Source organism: Myotis brandtii, unplaced genomic scaffold (genome assembly GCF_000412655.1).
Source record: "Myotis brandtii unplaced genomic scaffold, ASM41265v1 scaffold187, whole genome shotgun sequence".
NCBI classification, from domain to species: Eukaryota; Metazoa; Chordata; class Mammalia; order Chiroptera; family Vespertilionidae; genus Myotis; species Myotis brandtii.
The window spans coordinates 5039640-5057225 of NW_005356944.1; the positions used below are offsets into that span (position 1 = coordinate 5039640).

The following is a 17586-nucleotide window of genomic DNA, read 5'->3' on the forward strand; positions in this document are numbered from 1 at the left end:
CCTTTGGTGCATAAACTCAGTAGCACCATGCACAGGAGCCATGATGGTCACCTCTTAAAGTGTGTGCTATGCGAAGAGGCCAAAGTGGGCATTGAGTAGGAGCAAAACCCAGCAAGTACTAACTTAGAAACCACAGACCACGTGAGTCAGGGTAAGCTGACAGTCAGGGACTAAGTGTCAAAGCTTTTTATAATTTATTACGTAGGAGTGAGGACTTGACATTGTCAAGTGTGCCACAAAATCTAGAATATGCCACAGTACAGACTCTGTTCAAGCTTCCAGTTAGGAGAAATAATTACATACAGACGCCTTAGCTTGCAAGGCCCCTTCACTATTAGTCCCTGGGGATGTTTGACATGTGCCAGGAATGCCTTTAAAAAGCTGAGTGGATAGTCAGCAAGCTTCTCTTAAGTGAGCAAAATCTAAGCAAAACAAGACTAACAAATAGCAAAGAGGTGAGCAGCACTTGCATATAAATTAAATTGTCCTCAAATCCTTTGAGAGATACCCCTTTAAGGCCTAGAAAAACTAGTTGTGCCCAGGAGTTCATGAAGCCCAGTTTATACTGGTTTCCAAAGACTGCTGTTTTGAGGTATCTAGTGTTATTTATCAGTATTTTACTATAGCATCGGCATGTCCTGTCCTGTGCCGATGTAGCTCAGTTGATATCAGCCCATGCACCAAAAGGTTGCCAGTTTGATTCCCAGTCGGGCACATGCCTGGGTTGTGGGCTTGATTCCCAGAAGGGGGCGAGCAGGAGGCAGCCCATCGATGTTTCGCTCTCACATTGATGTTTCTCTCTCTCTCCCTCTCCCTCTAAAAACCAATTTTAAAAATCTTTTAAAAAATGCAACATTAAAAAAAAAAGAAAAAGTACAAAGTAATTTTATATATCAACATCTCTAATTATGTATTAATATGAGTGATGGAAAATATATGTGCATGTAAGGGAACTATATACTTACTCATATTAATTCTATACATTTTAGTGTTCCATAGCAGAGTCCTAAGAGCACAAAATTGTATAGGGCATGGCTTTTTTCCAAATAGAAACCAAATTCAATAAAGTATAAGGGCTGTTCTAACGAGTGCCTAGATATAGTACTTTTTAAACCAGCAAGCCTTAAAAAATACAAGTATAAAATTGCCAGCTGGTTAAGTAATTAAAATGTTTCTACCAACTTAATATTTTTGACAGGTGGAAAAAGGAAAAAATAAAACTTTTTTTTCCTCCTACCTATGATAAACATGTCAATAGCAGCTGGATTCCGAGCCATTTGGTCCTAAGTGAGAAAAAGAATATTTTAATTAAGAAAAATACTCTCCACCATGTATTTTGTTTTGTTTTGAATAAATTCACAATTTTTTATTTTAAAACAAAACAAAACAAAAAATGAGATATGCCTGTACTCCCCGAAGACTCTAAGGCAAGAGGAATCACCTAATATTAATTAGGTTCTGAGAAAGAAAGAAGGAAAAAAAGAATAAGAAAAATACATTTTCTTAATTTCCCATTGTTCATTATTTGTATTCTTCCCTGAAGAAAAGGCAAAACAGATATAAAATAACTTAAGTGCTCTAACCAATTCTTGGACATTCCTCACACTTGTCAGCTCCTGCTTCAAGATTTCTATATTTAGGTTATTTCTATAAAGTCCAATTAAATGCTTATATACTGCTATTACTGTTGACAATGAACCAAAAAACTGTCCTGCAGGAAAAGAATTAGACAGTTAAGGTAAGAAGAAATACAACTAATTATCCTAGGAGAAAGGCTTTGGATTCAATCAAGAAACCTGAAGAATTGTACGTTAGTCACTTTTCTCTATAAATAAAGATATCAAGCCATCATCCTATAACCTTATAGAGGTATCAAGTCAAAAATGAGATAAAAGATGTGAAAATGCTTAGAAAAATTAAAAGCTATGAAGGCTCTTAAAATATTTTAAATGTTTTATGGAGTCACATATCTCAGATAACTATGAAAAGTATTTCCTATTTTAAATTTCTCTTTTAAGTTAAAAGTTCACAGGTAAATGAAAGCAGAAGTTGTTACTAAGAAATTACTAAAAACTGAACAAATAAGACAAACAAAATACTAAAATCATAACAAAAATCTTCTAAAAAGGATCTTCATTTTTCAACAACTCAAACACCTACTGAAGAGTTTAAAAAATTCCTACTGAATTTGGATCAAATGATGTTCAAAAGCTAAATTTTTAAGTTAGAAATGTATATTATAATTAATTACTTCAACAAAAAGCTCATTAGTTTTCCTTAAACTTAAAATGCCTTCACACAACTCACAGCTTTGTCTCCGCATGAACCACAGTTTGCATTGTTTGTCCACTGGTAATATTTTCTTTTGGCATTCCATGCCACTTGTGTCTGGTTAGATAGGTCTCTAATCAAATTGCATAATGCCCTATACCCATTCAACAACCCTGAAAATTCCTAATGCACACATTTATACACTCATCAGAACACATCTTAAAGCCACACTTAAACACACTTCCTACTTACTGGGCATTGGTAGAAAACTTCATTCTTGTTTCGGCCCTCTGCAGCTTCCACTGCTATGTACTGACTCAAACCAGTGTGTATGCAAAAAGTTAAAGGGAGACAGTATTTCAGTCCCTGTCTCTGCTGAAAGCCTCCAGCAGCCGTATCCACGTCTAACAAATCTTCAGAACGATAGTGATTGGACAGCGCCATACTTCCCAGTAACCTGAGAACAGATTCAAAAATTTAATCAATTGCAGTGCCACACAAACATCTGTGCCTCATCTTCTTAATGAATAATAATTTCACACTAACAACTTTATAAGAAGTGGTTAACATGTCGATTCTAAACCGGAAATGCCCAAAACACTATAATTTATATATTACAGTCATATTCTTGAGTGGAAAGATTGATTTAAATTAAAAGCCTAAATGTCTAAAAGCTTTATAAAAAGAAAAATAGTTTTATTGCGTTCAGGAATCTATCTTGCCATGATAAACTGATTTGCTGATATTTTGCTATATGTACGTGTATGACTAATTTAATGTTTCAAGGGATAAATTCTCTGATACCTCTATGCTGTTACGACCTTTAGCTTACTCTACCCTACTAGACAGTATAAATGTTAATCAGCCTAAACCTTGACCAAATTTTCATTAACTTGGAATGCATGGGATCTAAATTCATCTCACTGCATGTGCATGAGAATAACACAGGTGTGGGTCCTTAATGAGATTCCTATCCCACATCTCACCACTAGACTGTGGATAGTTAAAAATCCCTGTTTTGAAATGCATGACCTTCTAGTCATGTCACTTCTGGGCAACTCTTTTAATAAAATTCTCTAATTATAGGCTATGCTCTTGAAGTGTGACAGTTTTTCAAATTTCAGTTTGACAGGAAAATAGAATAGAAAAAAAAAAGCCAGTAACTTAGGGTTATCTAGTCCTAACTGCCCATATTTCAGAAATGTACTCAATGAGTGAGTACAGGGAATGTGGGAGGTGATCATACTGAGATTGCAAGGTAGTATTTAGACCTGAAATGGAAACAGAGCCTCATATGATTCTTCACACACAGAGACAACAAGTTCCAATAAGAACAATGCAAAGTTCTTCCTAAATTCTCATTGGCATTGCACAAACGCAGTGTCTCTGAAATAGCTTAATTTCATAAAAAAACAAAAGGAGTAGACCCGTTCAAAGCATATAGTTTTTAAAACTGTGAGTGGATTTGACAGCTATTAACTATGTGGTCTGCTTTTCCCGAAAGGTTCCGCAATGAATACTTCATCTTTTAGAAGTTTAAAATAGGCCATTTAATTATAGGCCGTGCTTGAATAGGACAAAACTATATATTTTTTAGTTTAGTACATGTAGTTCTGAACAAATTCTTATTTTTACATGTATGGTACACAGAATTTGTGCCAGGCTCTCCAAAACAAATGATCTGGCTGTAAACAAGATAAACACTTGAAGGGTGCTGAACAGTTTCCGTTAAAATGTACCCCCACATGCACTTCCCTTATGTCGCATTGCCCCCACACCCAACCAGACTTCATTTCATTCTAAGGAGGTGTTGATAAAGATAAGGTTTTCATGAGACACATTTATTTTGGTAAAGTCAAATTCAAGCTGTAGACTTTGTCTTATGGATTGCTACAAGGAAGAAAAGGGAACTCCTGTATTACTTTAATCTACTAAGAACAACTACAACTACAGTTTATTTTCTTTCTAGAAAATAAGTTGTATCATTAAAAATAACTGAAACAGCAAGCATCTTACCCAGGAACCACTAACTTCTGCCCATTGTGGATACGATATGAGCATCGATAATCATCGGGAAGTTTGCAACCGATCTGAGCTTCCACAGCATCTAGGTCTTCCTCTCGAGCACCCTCTGCAAATGCACAAAAAAGCAAATTATGAAGAAATACAGTCTTCCTGCTAAACAACGAAACAATCTTAGAGCACGTGAGTCCTGCCCAAATTGCATTACTGAAATATAGGGAAATGAACTGAAAATTCAGAGAAACCTATCACTTTAGATTGGCTGACATTTGAAGCCCTGAGCAAGCAAATTCAGTAGGGAAAACACTGGCACTAAGTAAAATATGGAAAGGTATGCGCCAATGAAATCCATCAGGGCACATCTCATTTTTCTTCATCTAATATACCCACACTTCTCATTAAAAAACAATCTCCAGAAGTTCTCTACACTGACGCTGTTCAAGAGTCTTAAAGCAATCTCTTTCTGAACTTTGGTGTGTGTTCATGCTGTGCAGCGGCCATTAACTTAAATTCAATTGTGCACGTTGGTAAGCCCACCACATATTCTAATTTTAAACAGTAGGAAGTAGTCACAAACACCAAGAAGAGAGGTTTACTGTCAGCAATGGTCCACCAGGCTGTTGGATCAAACCTCTTGCTGAGGAATTAGAAAAACTAAACAACACAAAATTGGTTTCAAGGCTTTTGGAGAACCTCAAAGACAGTGAGACATGGTGGGGTGAGGGGTCCAGATGAGAGAAACTGAGAGGTTAGCCAGGCCTCCAAAGGAGCCACCTTGTCTTTGAGGCAATTGCCAATTCTGAAAGCAAACCTGAGGCTGAGCGGCTGAGAAACTGAGCAATGCTTTCAACAATATCAGAGGACTGAGAGAATTTTCCAAAATTGATGAAGACACAAAACCACAGATTCAAGAAGCACTATAAACTCCATGGAGAATAATTACAAAGAAAACCATATCCAGACACACAATTGGAAAACTGTGGAAAATCAAAGACAGAGAAATTTTCAAAGCAGCCGGAGAAGGGGAAAAGCCACGCAAGGAACCTTCAAAGGAATAAGACTGACAGCAAGATTCTCAACAGAAACAGAAGCCAGAAGAATGGTATCTTCAGAGTGCTCAAAAAAATAACTACTGACAAGAATTCTATATCCAGTGAATATATACATCAAAAGTAAAGATACAAAAAAAAAAAAAAAAAAAAAAAAAAAAAAAAAAGTAAAGATAAAATAAATACTTTCGGCCAAAAAAGATCTGAAAAAATTTAGCAGTAGCAGTCCCTCATTAAAAAACATACAAAAAACAAAGGAATTCTCGGACAGAAGAAACATTATCTCAGATGGAATCATGAAGGTGCAGGAAACAATAAAGAGCAACAGAAAAGATAAATCTAAGATAATATTGAATAAATAAAATAATAATAACATTTCCAGGGACATAAAATACACTAAAATTAAAATCACAAAAACTAGAACACAAAGGTAACTGGAGTTCAAATATTTTAAGATTCATTGTCCAGAAAATGGTAAACATACAAATTTAAAACAAACTTTAATTAAATAAAAAGCAGGAGTACAGAATAAAAGTAAGAAGAATGCAAAATAGAAACACCTACTCAGATGACACAAATAAAAAAAACATATAGAAGCAGTATATTTAAATTCAAATATATTAGTAATCACATTTAATATAGAGTATATAATCTAGTTAAAAGACAGACTGGCATTAGATAAAAACAAACATGATCACATACAAGAGGCACATCTTAGAGATGTAGATAGAGAAAAGAAAGCTAGAATAGCTCCACTAAAATCGCACAAACTAGAATTTAAAGCAAATAGCATTATTAGAGGTAATGGAGGACTTTTTATAATGGCAAAAAGGTTCAATTCACTACACAAACATTATAATTCTAATTTTGTGTACCTAATAACACAGCTTCTAAATATAATTTTTAAAATGAAGAACAAAAGTGGAGATACATCTATAATCATAGCAGGTGTATTCGTTTTCTAGTGCCACAATATTAGCAGCTTAAAACACTCCTTTGTTATTTCACAGTTTCTGTAGGTCAGAAATCTGGGCGTGACTGAATTCGATCCTCTGCCCAGGTCCCACAAGGCTGAAAAGATGGTGTCACCGGGGCTGCTATCTCATCTTACGCATCTCATGCTTGGGGTCCCCTCCTAAGCTCACTGGTTCTTGGCAGAATTCAGTTCCTTGCAGCTGCAGCTGAGGCCTCAGCTCCTAGAAGCCGCCTGTCATTCCCTATCACCTGGCCTCTCCACAACATGACAGTTTGGTTATTCAAGGCCAACAGGAGAAATATCCATGCTGCGAATCTCTCCAACTTCTAAAAGGGCCCAGTTCCTGCTAGGACTTACCTGATCAGGTCAGGTCCACTCGGGATCATTTCCTCAAATCCACAAATTTGGGGCTTTGATTACATCTACAAAACCCTTTCATCTTTATCACATAACATGACCACCCACAGAGCTGAAATAAACTATATCCACAGTCTACTCACATGCCAGGGGAGACTTTATACCATGCATGTAACAGTGACTATGGGAATCTTGGGAACGCGCTCAGAATTCTGCCTACCACAGTGAGAAATTTCAACATGCTTCTGGTAGTAATAGAACAAGTAGCCCCCCAAATAAACAAGAGTACAGGATTAACAAGTTTTGCCTAATTTTATATATATATGTAAATGTTTATGTGTTTATATATATATACTGATATTTGTATATCAATGGTAAAATATACACTCTTTTCAAGTGTACACAGAACATTTACCAAGATAGATTATACACTGGACCGGAGAACAAATTTCAAATGACTAGAGTCATAGAGTGTATTGTCTAATAACAGTGGAATTAAAATATAAATTATATAAAAAAGATTACTAAAAAAGCCCCACATGTTTGGAAATCAAGCCATATATTTCTATATAACCCATGGATTAAGGAAAAAAATCAGAAAGTATTTTGAGCTGCATGTTAATGAAAATACAACATATTAAAACTTGTGATATGAAGCTAAAACTATGTTCACAGGAAAATTTATAGCCCTAAAAGCATTTGAAAAAAAATAAGAAAAACTGAAAATTTATTATCTAAGTAATCATCTCAAGTCAGGAAAAAAGTGACAGTAAACTCGAAGAAATCAGAGAAATTAATGAAATAAGAAATGAATTGGCAAAGGCAAATGCCAGTTCTTTGAAAAGACTATTAAAATTGACCAGCCCAGGGGTGGGCAAACTTTTTGACTCGAGGGCCACAATGGGTTCTTAAACTGGACCGGAGGGCCGGAACAAAAGCATGGATGGAGTGTTTGTGTGAACTAATATAAATTCAAAGTAAACATCATTACATAAAAGGGTATGGTCTTTTTTTTTTTTTAGTTTTATTCATTTCAAACGGGTTGGATCCGGCCCGCGGGCCGTAGTTTGCCCACGGCTGGACCAGCCCCTACCTAGCAAGACTGAGCAAGAGGAACAGAGAGAAAGTGCAAATAAGTCCAGAAATGGGAAAGTGAACTCACTACTCATCCAACAAGCATTACAAAGACAAGAAGATATTATGAAAAACTTTATGGCAATAAGGTGGAAAATGTAAATAAAGTAGCCAATTTCCTAGAAAAACACAACTTATCAAAACTGACACGAAAATAAGTAAAAAACTCTGAGAAGTACTATTTCTAATAAAGAAATTGAATCTTTAGTTTAAACCTTCCCTACAATAAAAGCTCCAGGATTGAGTGGCTTCATCAGTGCATTCTACTAATCATTTAAGCAGGAAATAAGATCAAGCTTACATAAACTCTCCCAGGAAACAGAAAAAGAGGCAACACTTCCAACTTGTTTTACAAGGCCAGTACTTAATACCAAAACCTGACAAGGACATTTATGAAAGGAAAATTACAGGCCAAACTCTTTCATGAACACATCTGTAAAAACCCCAGTCAAATACTAGCCAAGCAAATCTGACAATATATAAAAAGGATAGTACATTACCGCCATAGTAAGTTTATTTGAGTAATGGTTTAACATTCAGAAAATCAAGCAATGTAATTCAGTGAATTAACAGAATGAAGTAGAAAGATCATGATAATCACAAGACTGGAAGACATTTGATAAAAATTCAATTATCAAAAAACACACACACACAAAAAACTCTTCTTAAACTACTATCAGAAGGAACTTGCTTCAATCTGATAAAGAACATGTACAAAAAGCCTATAACAAACATCATCAGAGAAATGTTGAAAGCTTTCTCTCTGCAAACAGAAAGATAAGGATGCTCACATTATCATATCTTTCCAACACTGTACTGAAGGCCCTAGCCCAGTGATGGCGAACCTTTCGAGCTCGGCGTGTCAGCATTTTGAAAAACCCTAACTTAACTCTGGTGCCGTGTCACATATAGAAATTTTTTTATATTTGCAACCATAGTAAAACAAAGACATATTTTTGATATTTATTTTATATATTTAAATGCCATTTAACAAAGAAAAATCAACCAAAAAAATGAGTTCATGTGTCACCTCTGACACGCGTGTCATAGGTTCGCCATCACTGCCCTAACCAGTGCAATAAGGCAAAAAATAAATAACATCTAAGGATTGGAAAGCTAGAAATAAAACTGTTGTTAATGTACATACTCAAGGAAGTGAAAATTAAAACCATCACTACACACCCATTAGAAAGGTTAAAATACAAAGAATGACAACATTAAAGTGTTGGCAGGAATGTAAAGTGGTAGGACCCCTTTTAAAAATTAACAGTATCTTTTGAAGTTTAATATAAGCACACTCTACAACCCAGTAAACTCAATCCCAGGTATTAACCTGATAGAAATATGTTCATATGTACATAAAAAATGATTTACATTTGTATTATTTACAATTCTTTTACACTGCATTATTGGTACTAGCCAAAAAGTAGAAATAACCCAAATATCGATCAACAAAATAAACCTATAAAATGTGGTCTGCTCAAATAATGGAGTACTATATCACAACAAGAATGAACAAACTACTCTTAGAGACAACACAGTTGAATTTTACAAAAAAATGGAAATAATTCACACAAAATACATACTTAATCATACAATTTACATAAAGTTCAAAAAGAAAATTACTCAGTGCTAATAGCAATCAGGAGAATGGTTACCTCTGAGAAAGAGGGAGGGTTCTAGGTACAGATTATTCTTCTTGACTTGTAGGGTGCTACAATGGGTGTGTCCACGTTATGATAATTCACTGAGTTGTGCACTTATGATCTGTGCATGTTTCTGGAGGTTAGTTAACATCTCTAGTGAGAGCGTGTGGATATCACATCCTCACAGATAAGTGATGAGAGGTGCCCCGTGCCTCTGCAGTAACTTCTGAAAACCCATTACTCCAGTCTAGTCATGAGTAATACTTCAAACAAAGTCAGTTTGAGGGCCATTCTACAAAGCACTTTACCAGTACTCCTTCAAACTGTCAAGGTCATGAAAGACAAGGAAAAACTGAGAAACTGCCAGAGACCAGATGACACTAAGAAGACATAACCACACGCACTGTGGTATTCTGGGTTGGATACAGGAACTGAAAAGGACATTACTGGAAAAGCTCGTGGAATCTGAATAAAGTCTGGAGTTTAGTTAATAATAATTTTCCAATGAAGACTTTAGCTCTGACAAATGTCCCAGAAGGCAATACACTAGGGGAAAGTGAAACTGGGTAAAGAGTACACAAGAATTCTCTGTACTTGCCATAGCCGGTTTGGCTCAGTGGATAGAGCGTCAGCCTGCGGACTCAAGGGTCCCGGGTTCAATTCCGGTCAAGGGCATGTACCTTGGTTGCAGACGCATAACCAGTGGGGAGTGTGCAGGAGGCAGCTGATTGATGTTTCTAACTCTCTATCCCTCTCCTCTCCCTTCCTCTCTGTAAAAAAATCAATAAAAGGAAGGAAGAAGGAAGAAGAAGCTGCTCTGTATCCTAGTTTCTTGGCAACTCTGTACCTGAAAGGAGAAATGTCTACAATGTAGACTCTACATTCTCATATTCCAAATGTCCTAATATTGGACGAGCTCTCTAAGGTCTTAAGACATTTTAAATAACAGGATGAATAGGTCTTTTCTCCCTTCAACTGCTGTTAAGACCATAGCTCTGAAATCAGCCTGAGTTTGAAATCCTGGTTCTGCCTTTTATTTTGTGATGGAAACAACTTTCTTAGCATCTTAGGTAGTTCACTTTACCTTTAAGAGACAAAACCATCCGAGGACATCTGGGTTCCAAATATTTCTTGAGATCATCCCAGGCCTTTTTAATAGCAGCATAATGGTCAATGTATCTTCCTACGTCAGAATAAGTATCAATGAAGAGAGATTTCCAGCACTGATTCTTCTGTGTTTTCTCTTCCCTAAACAGATTACAAAAATGAGATTTAAAATCTTTTGAAACAAAATTAGTACAGATGCTAATCTAGACATTTACCAACAAACTTCATGGAAATTTTTGGTTACTTTTGCCTTCCTTTCCATTTATTTTAACTTCAAATGAAGACTAGCAAATAGTGACACCAAAAAATTTAACAACAGGAGTTATTGCTGGCATGGTGGGATTATGAATCACTTCTTACTTTCTACTTACCTTTTTTCTAAATGTTCTAATTTCAATAAAATATGTGAAGAAAATATGGAGTGTGAATTTCAATTTACTTCTAAAAGCATACCAATTGTAAAATTATAAATGTGTATGTACAGCTGACCCCTGAACAATGCAGGAGTTAGGGGTGCAGATCTCCCTGACCTGCATCCCAGAAAAAAAGATCCGAGTATAGCCCTGGCTGGTGTGGTTGGGCGTTGTCCAGGGCACAGAAAGGTTGCTGGTTTGATTCCTGGTCAGGGCATATGCCCAGGTTGCGGGCTCGAGGAAGCCAATGGATGTTTCTCACATCGATGTTTCTTTATCTCCCTCTCCTTTCCTCTCTCTCTAAAACCAATAAAAAATATATATTTTTTAAATCAGAGTATAACTTAATAGCTACTGTTGACTGGAAGCCTTACTGATAACATAAACAGTTGATTAATATAATATTTTGTATGTTATATACTAGTATATTCTTGTAATAGTGTAAGCTAGGAAAAAGAAAATGTTAAGAAAATAATAAGGAAAATAAATTTACAATAGTTATTGAAAAAAATCTGTAGATAAATGGACCCGTGTAGTTCAAACCCAAGCTGTTAAAGGGTCAACTGTAGTTGTTCAATTTTAGAAAATACTTGGAATCTAATGATACAATAATATTAATCTAATTTATCTACACTGGATCAGCCAGAGAATCATATAGCATCATAGTAATCACATAATTCAACATTTAGATTTGATACAATTCCACAAATATTTATTGAATGTCTACTTAGCCACTTGAGGACATTAAAAATAAGGCGTACTTTTTGCCCTCAAAAATGCAGTCTTGCCCTAACTGGTTTGGCTCAGTGGATAGAACGTCGGCCTGCGGACTCAAGGGTCCCAGGTTCGATTCCGGTCAAGGGCATGTACCTTGGTTGTGGACACATCCCCAGTAGGGAGTGTGCAGGAGGCAGCTGATGGATGTTTCTCTCTCAATATATAGATATATGTATATATATATTTTTAATGCAGTCTTATCAGGGAGAAAGAATAATGTCAGGTAGAAGTGATACAAGATAAGACAGCCACAAAGGGCCTTAAGGTAACATGCTAATATCCTGCAGGAAATGAAGAACCACTGAAGGCTTTTAAGAGGGTAGTTCAAAGAGCAGAATTGTGGTAATGGTGTGGGAGGGGTGTAAACTAGAGGCTCAGAGATGAGTTAGGAGGGTTTTGCAGTAATCCTAGTCAGATGATGCACTGAACTCAAACTGGTAGCTAGATGAATGAGTAGAAAGATTCAAGAAATATAGAGGCTAAAATCAGAAGGGCTCAGTAATTGAATAAATGGAGGGAGAGAGGGATGGAGAGAGGGAAGGAAAGAGGAAGGGAGAGAGGAGAGGAGAGATGTGGGATGATTCCTGGTTTGGGCTTAGAAGCTCAAGTGGATGGATGATGCTGCCCCTAAAACCAGGAATGTAGGATGATCAGGTTCAAAGATGGAGAAAAGGACAATTCAGGGTGTTTTGTTTTTTTGGGGGGGAGGAGTATTTTTTTATTAATGTAAATAATATATACATACATATTTATCAAAACCAATCAAGTACCAATGAACTTATGAAGCCCAACCTCTCAAAGGAAACTTTTGTTATTTCTGGAAGTTATCTCTGTAATTCTAAATGTCTATGCCTCTAATTCTTGATTTATCAATTTCACATCTATGTATTGATACCCTAAAGTAAAAGATCAGGATAGCCCTAGATGGTCTGGCTCAGTGGATAGAGTGTCGGCCCTTAGCCTGAAGGGTTGGGTCACATACCTTGGTTGCAGGCTTGATCCCCAGGCCCTGGGCAGGGTGTGTGCGGGAGGCAACCAATTGATGTGTCTCTCTCACACTGATGTTTCTTTCTCTGTCTCTCCCCCTTTCTTTCAAAATCAATGGAAAAATATCCTCAGGGGAGGATTAACAAAAACAAAAAACAAACAAACAAAAAAGATCAGGATATATCAATACTTAAAATTCTCTCCTCTCCATTCTCCCTCCTCCCAATGTTTGATAGCTGTTATTAATATTCAGTTCTACTGAGTAGTTGCAACTTTCAATAATACACTTAAACCTCTACTTCTTGCTTTACAGCTTCAGTCACTACTCAATTCCCCTCGATCTAAGAAAAAGATAGTAGCACTCCTACCCTTTCTTTCACTTTTCCCAACTCCCACCTTCTGTTATCTACACTTTTATTCTGTCTATTTATTATTCACTGAATTCAGTGAGCCCTTGTGGGACACGCGATGGAAAGGTTCAGCAGGAGGTTACGCAAACAAGTCTGGAGCTCAGTGAGGATGTCAGGGATGCCATCCAGGGTTGGGAGTTAGCAGCACACACGCAGTCACTATAAACCGCCACAGTGCATGCCGGAGAGTTCACAGAGAGAAGAGAGCAGTGGGCCAAGGACAGAGGCTGGGAGAGCACCAGCGTGTAGTGGCAGGCACAGAAGAGCCACCAAAGGAGACAGAGAGGAGAACCAGGACAGACTAGTGTTATAGAAGCCCAGGGCCAAGTTTCAAGAATACATATTTCCTGAATACTCACTCAGATATCAGCCAGTATTTTTTGCAATGTCTTCTCCACAGAGGATCATGACTTGATAGCTGGCTAAGTCTTCGACTGACGTAGCAACAACTGACAGTAACCAGATTCACGGTTAGTATAGAAAAAAAAAAGAAAAGAAAAGAAAACAATTTAAAAATCAAGATGAAAATTTTCAATGTTAAGATTTATTCTATTCCTTTTGCTTTTCCCATTTTCCACTTTCTACCCTTATAATTACAAAACAATATTTTCAAAATCTGTTTAATGTGTTAGCTAGTTACGTTTTGAGTACTGAAATCTTAACTATTTGAGTTCACAAATAAACCCCCAAATCTCTACAGTGGTAATTTTCTTATGGAAGTCTACAAAATATATAAAGCACTGGAGTTCATTTCAAATCAAAGACCTCCCTACACTCCTTGTGACGATAATCATTTCTGCACACAGGAAGAGTGTTATTCAGTGTGTGTATTTTTAAGATCTGTGAGACATTTTATATTATTAATACACAAGACTTTTGTTTGTTTTGTTCCAATTTTTCTTAAAAGAAATAAATATTGCAGCCAAAAACATTTTAATTATATCAACGATTGGAGAGCCCATCTATAAAGTGTCACCGTCTATTTCAATAGCCATAGCTATTCGAGTATCAACTGCTCAAAAGCATGCAATGTTAGAAACAAATAAATTCCTTGATACATATTATATTCTATATTGTATTCTTTTTAAAAATATGTTTTTATTAATTTTAGAGAGAAAGGAAGGAGAGGGAGGGAGGGGGGAGAGAAACATGGACGGTAGCCTCCGGTAAGCACCCTGACAGGGGACTGAACCCGCAACCTGGGCTATGTGCCCCAATCAAACCGAAGACCTTTTGGTGCACCGGACGACACTCAACCAACTGAGCCACACCGGCCAGTGCTATACTGTGTCCTAACACAACAGTGTTCCTATCCTGTAAATCCAACACTACATATTTAATTTGCAAAAAGGATGAACCTAAGATTAGGAAAACGGATTTCTATCTTTCCAGAAGAGGAATCACAAGTTATAGAAAGTAGTATTCAAAGATCTCACTTGGGCAATGTTAATCAATTAAGGGAATCTTAAATCACATGGGGTTTGCCAAGGCCACGAGCAGGGCATGTTAAAAACTTCCTTCAATTTTCAGATTTTACACAAAATTCAACCTCACCCTTTTCTGCCAAGCTCACAAGATGCCCAAATGAACATTTGCAAACACTGAATCTGTCCAGTTTTGTAATTCAGAGTCCTCCTATCTTGATCCTTCTCCTCCACTGTCCCAAGAGTTAAACAACACAAAGGAATCTCTGAAGTAAGCATCAAAGGTGATTCTGATGCACAGCGAGGATGAGAACTACTGTTCTAGAGATTCTGACTCAGTTTGCTTGGGGCAAGATCTTTACCTCAGGCACATGTACGTTTAAAAAGTGCCACATGTAATTCTGATACACATTGAGGGTTAAGAATGATTGGTACATAATAAATCACCCTGGAATGGAGAAGAAGATTCAAACTATGCAGTTGCTATTACACAATGACCCTAATGAATGAATCCAATCCAACCCAATCCAGTTCAGCAATATGTACCAAAAACTTCAGAGCTTAGCAATGAGCAGGACACTTGACAAAGTTGAGCTGTGTTTTTCTTAAAAGAAATATAGTGTAGGAAAGAAGTTGCAGTACATTGGAAACTTTTCTGTGGATAAAATGCAATGGTTCTTGTTAATGTTATGTGTCAACTTGCTTGGGCCAACGGATGCCTAGATAGCTGATTAAACATTATTTCTGCGTTGTGCCTGTGTGGATGTTTCTGGAAAAGATTAGCATTTGAATTGGTAGACTAAGTAAGCCAGATGACCTTCCCCAATGTGAGTGGACATCATCCAATCCAGTGCGGGCCTGACTAGAACAAAAAGGCAGAGGAAGGCTAGATCTGCTCTCTGACTGACAGCCTGAGCTGAGCCAGGGATCTTCTATGCCCTTGGCGTCCCTGCTTCTCAGGCTTTCAGACCCAGGCTGGCATCTACACCATCAGCTCTCCAGCTCTCAGCCCTCGGAATTATACCACCAGCTTTCTTGAGTCTCCAGCTTGCAGATGGCAGACAGTAGGACTTCTCAGCCTGCATGATTCATGAGCCAATACCTTATGATAAGTCACACACACACATTCTTTCTCTCTCAAGAACCCTAATACAGTATTCAACTCAGCTCACTTTCATAAACATTTATGGAGGGATCATGTCGCATCTGTTTACAGCTTTGATTACTACCTAAAGCATTTAAAATAAAATCTGATCTCCTCACCTTGGCTCACAAGGACCTGCATGAGCTCACCAGTCTCTTCGCAAGTCACTCTGCCTGAGTCACTCCCTACCTCCTGCAACACCAGCCTTCTAGCTCCTCCAACAGGCCATGCTGTGGTCCAATCAGCTGCTGAGCACACTGTTCCCTCTGCCAGGACTGCTCTCTGGCGTCCTTCATACATGGTAGCCCCTTCCGATTTGAACTGATTGTCTCTCCCTCTCATTCCCTAACAGAGTAATTGATTTATTTCCTTCATAGCACTTAGTATCTCTTGTATCTGCACTTGTTTTCCATCTTTCCCACTAGACTGTAAGCTTCATGAGAGACGCCTTATCTGTCTTCCTCACTATTGTATCCAAGACATTTAATAGACTGGCACACAAAGGCATTTAAAAAAAATCTGTGAATAAATGATGATTACAAAGATAAACAAGACAGTTTTTACATGGCAAATAAACAGAGAAAGAAGTTAAGAGAAAGGAACCAAGTGAGGGGGTCTTAAAGAAATTTCATCCTGCCAGGATGGGAAGGGGGGACAAGGCATTGCGGGGCAAGGTCAAGAGCGGAAGCCACAGAACACAAGCATGTAGTATGCTGGCCAAAGTCTGATTTGGCTACAGTGCACTGTGCCAAATGCTAAGAGTCTTAAATGCTTCCAGAAATTTAGATTATAGTCTGCAAACAAGAGGTGTCGAAGTTTTTTAAGGAGAAGACAGGAAGATCTGTCTTAGAAAGTTCACCCTGCAACAATGTAGTCCATAGACCATAAGGGTGTGTGTCTGCATTCGATGTTTAAGAGGCTATAGCAACAGAGTATTTCAGATGAAGACAGTCTGCAGCCGGATCAGCCTTTCCCAAAGAAAAGATAAACTTTATATCTGCTTTAGTACAAGCCCGGGTAGACAAAAATTTTGTTTTCAGGAAAAAATAAGTGTTACAGGTACCACAGCCAGAAACTGGAGTTATCCCTCTGTCACTACTTAGCTAGACCAACCAACAGCGACCAGCAGCTCCCAAAAGGCTATATTTCTGAGAGGATCCCTGATAACACAGGGCACAATCCTCAAACCGCTAGAATCCAATAGTTAATCCAAAAACACACACACACACACACACACACCAAAAACAAAAACCGGCTAGAATCCAATAGTTAATCCAAAAAAAAAAAAAACACACACACACACACCAAAAACAAAAACCCTGAATCTCGCCTACCCATCCTTAAGAGGGCGACTTCACCTCCTCTTCAACAGACGTGGCAGCACAAAAAAAGACAGAGCCATGCCACCAGCTGTCAAGGGTGTAAACAGCGCCATTTCTGCTACCATCCCAGACAGTCTCCAGCGCTGAAGGAACTGGGCGGAAGGAACTGGGCATCGAACCACCCCGAGCGGCAAGCGGTGTTCATTTCTGGAGCAGATGCTAGTGATCTGGGCCACCCGAAGCGTGCGTGCAGGAGAGACAGCGGTCACCTGTACCGCACCAACGGGAGTCAGTACCAAGACACAAAATGCAACCTGTCACAGCGAGGAGCAAGGCTGGCAGCAGAACGATGTCTGCAGCAGCGAAGTCCCAGAGTGCGCCGCGCGCCGCCAGGTACAAAGGTGCGCGCAAGTCTCACCTGGGGTCTGGGGGTCGCCTGGCTCCTCCTCGCCGGCGCCCTGCCTGCCTATTCCGGGGGCCGCTGCGCAGAAGAGCGCTCGGGCCAGAGAGGGTCTTTCCAAAGCGGCCGGGGCTGGGGCACCTCGGG

At 38.1% G+C, this 17586-nt stretch overlaps 1 protein-coding gene and 1 long non-coding RNA gene across 2 annotated transcripts in view; one reads left to right on the forward strand and one right to left on the reverse strand.

The window, feature by feature from the left end:
- Nucleotides 1-16017, reverse strand: part of FBXO3 (F-box protein 3) — a 29562-nt gene extending 13545 nt beyond the window's left edge. Inside the window, exons 1-6 of the mRNA XM_005864405.2 lie at nucleotides 15837-16017; nucleotides 13509-13686; nucleotides 10540-10703; nucleotides 4288-4402; nucleotides 2524-2728; nucleotides 1238-1283 (exon numbers count right to left, since the gene is read on the reverse strand). Of these exons, the coding sequence (XP_005864467.2) occupies nucleotides 1238-1283; nucleotides 2524-2728; nucleotides 4288-4402; nucleotides 10540-10703; nucleotides 13509-13686; nucleotides 15837-16017 (889 nt within the window). The remainder of the gene's footprint in view (nucleotides 1-1237; nucleotides 1284-2523; nucleotides 2729-4287; nucleotides 4403-10539; nucleotides 10704-13508; nucleotides 13687-15836) is intronic.
- A 961-nt stretch (nucleotides 16018-16978) lies between these two features.
- The window catches only part of LOC106725786, an 11749-nt gene continuing 11141 nt past the window's right edge, over nucleotides 16979-17586 (forward strand). Inside the window, exon 1 of the long non-coding RNA XR_001361742.1 lies at nucleotides 16979-17440. This is a non-coding gene — a long non-coding RNA (uncharacterized LOC106725786). The remainder of the gene's footprint in view (nucleotides 17441-17586) is intronic.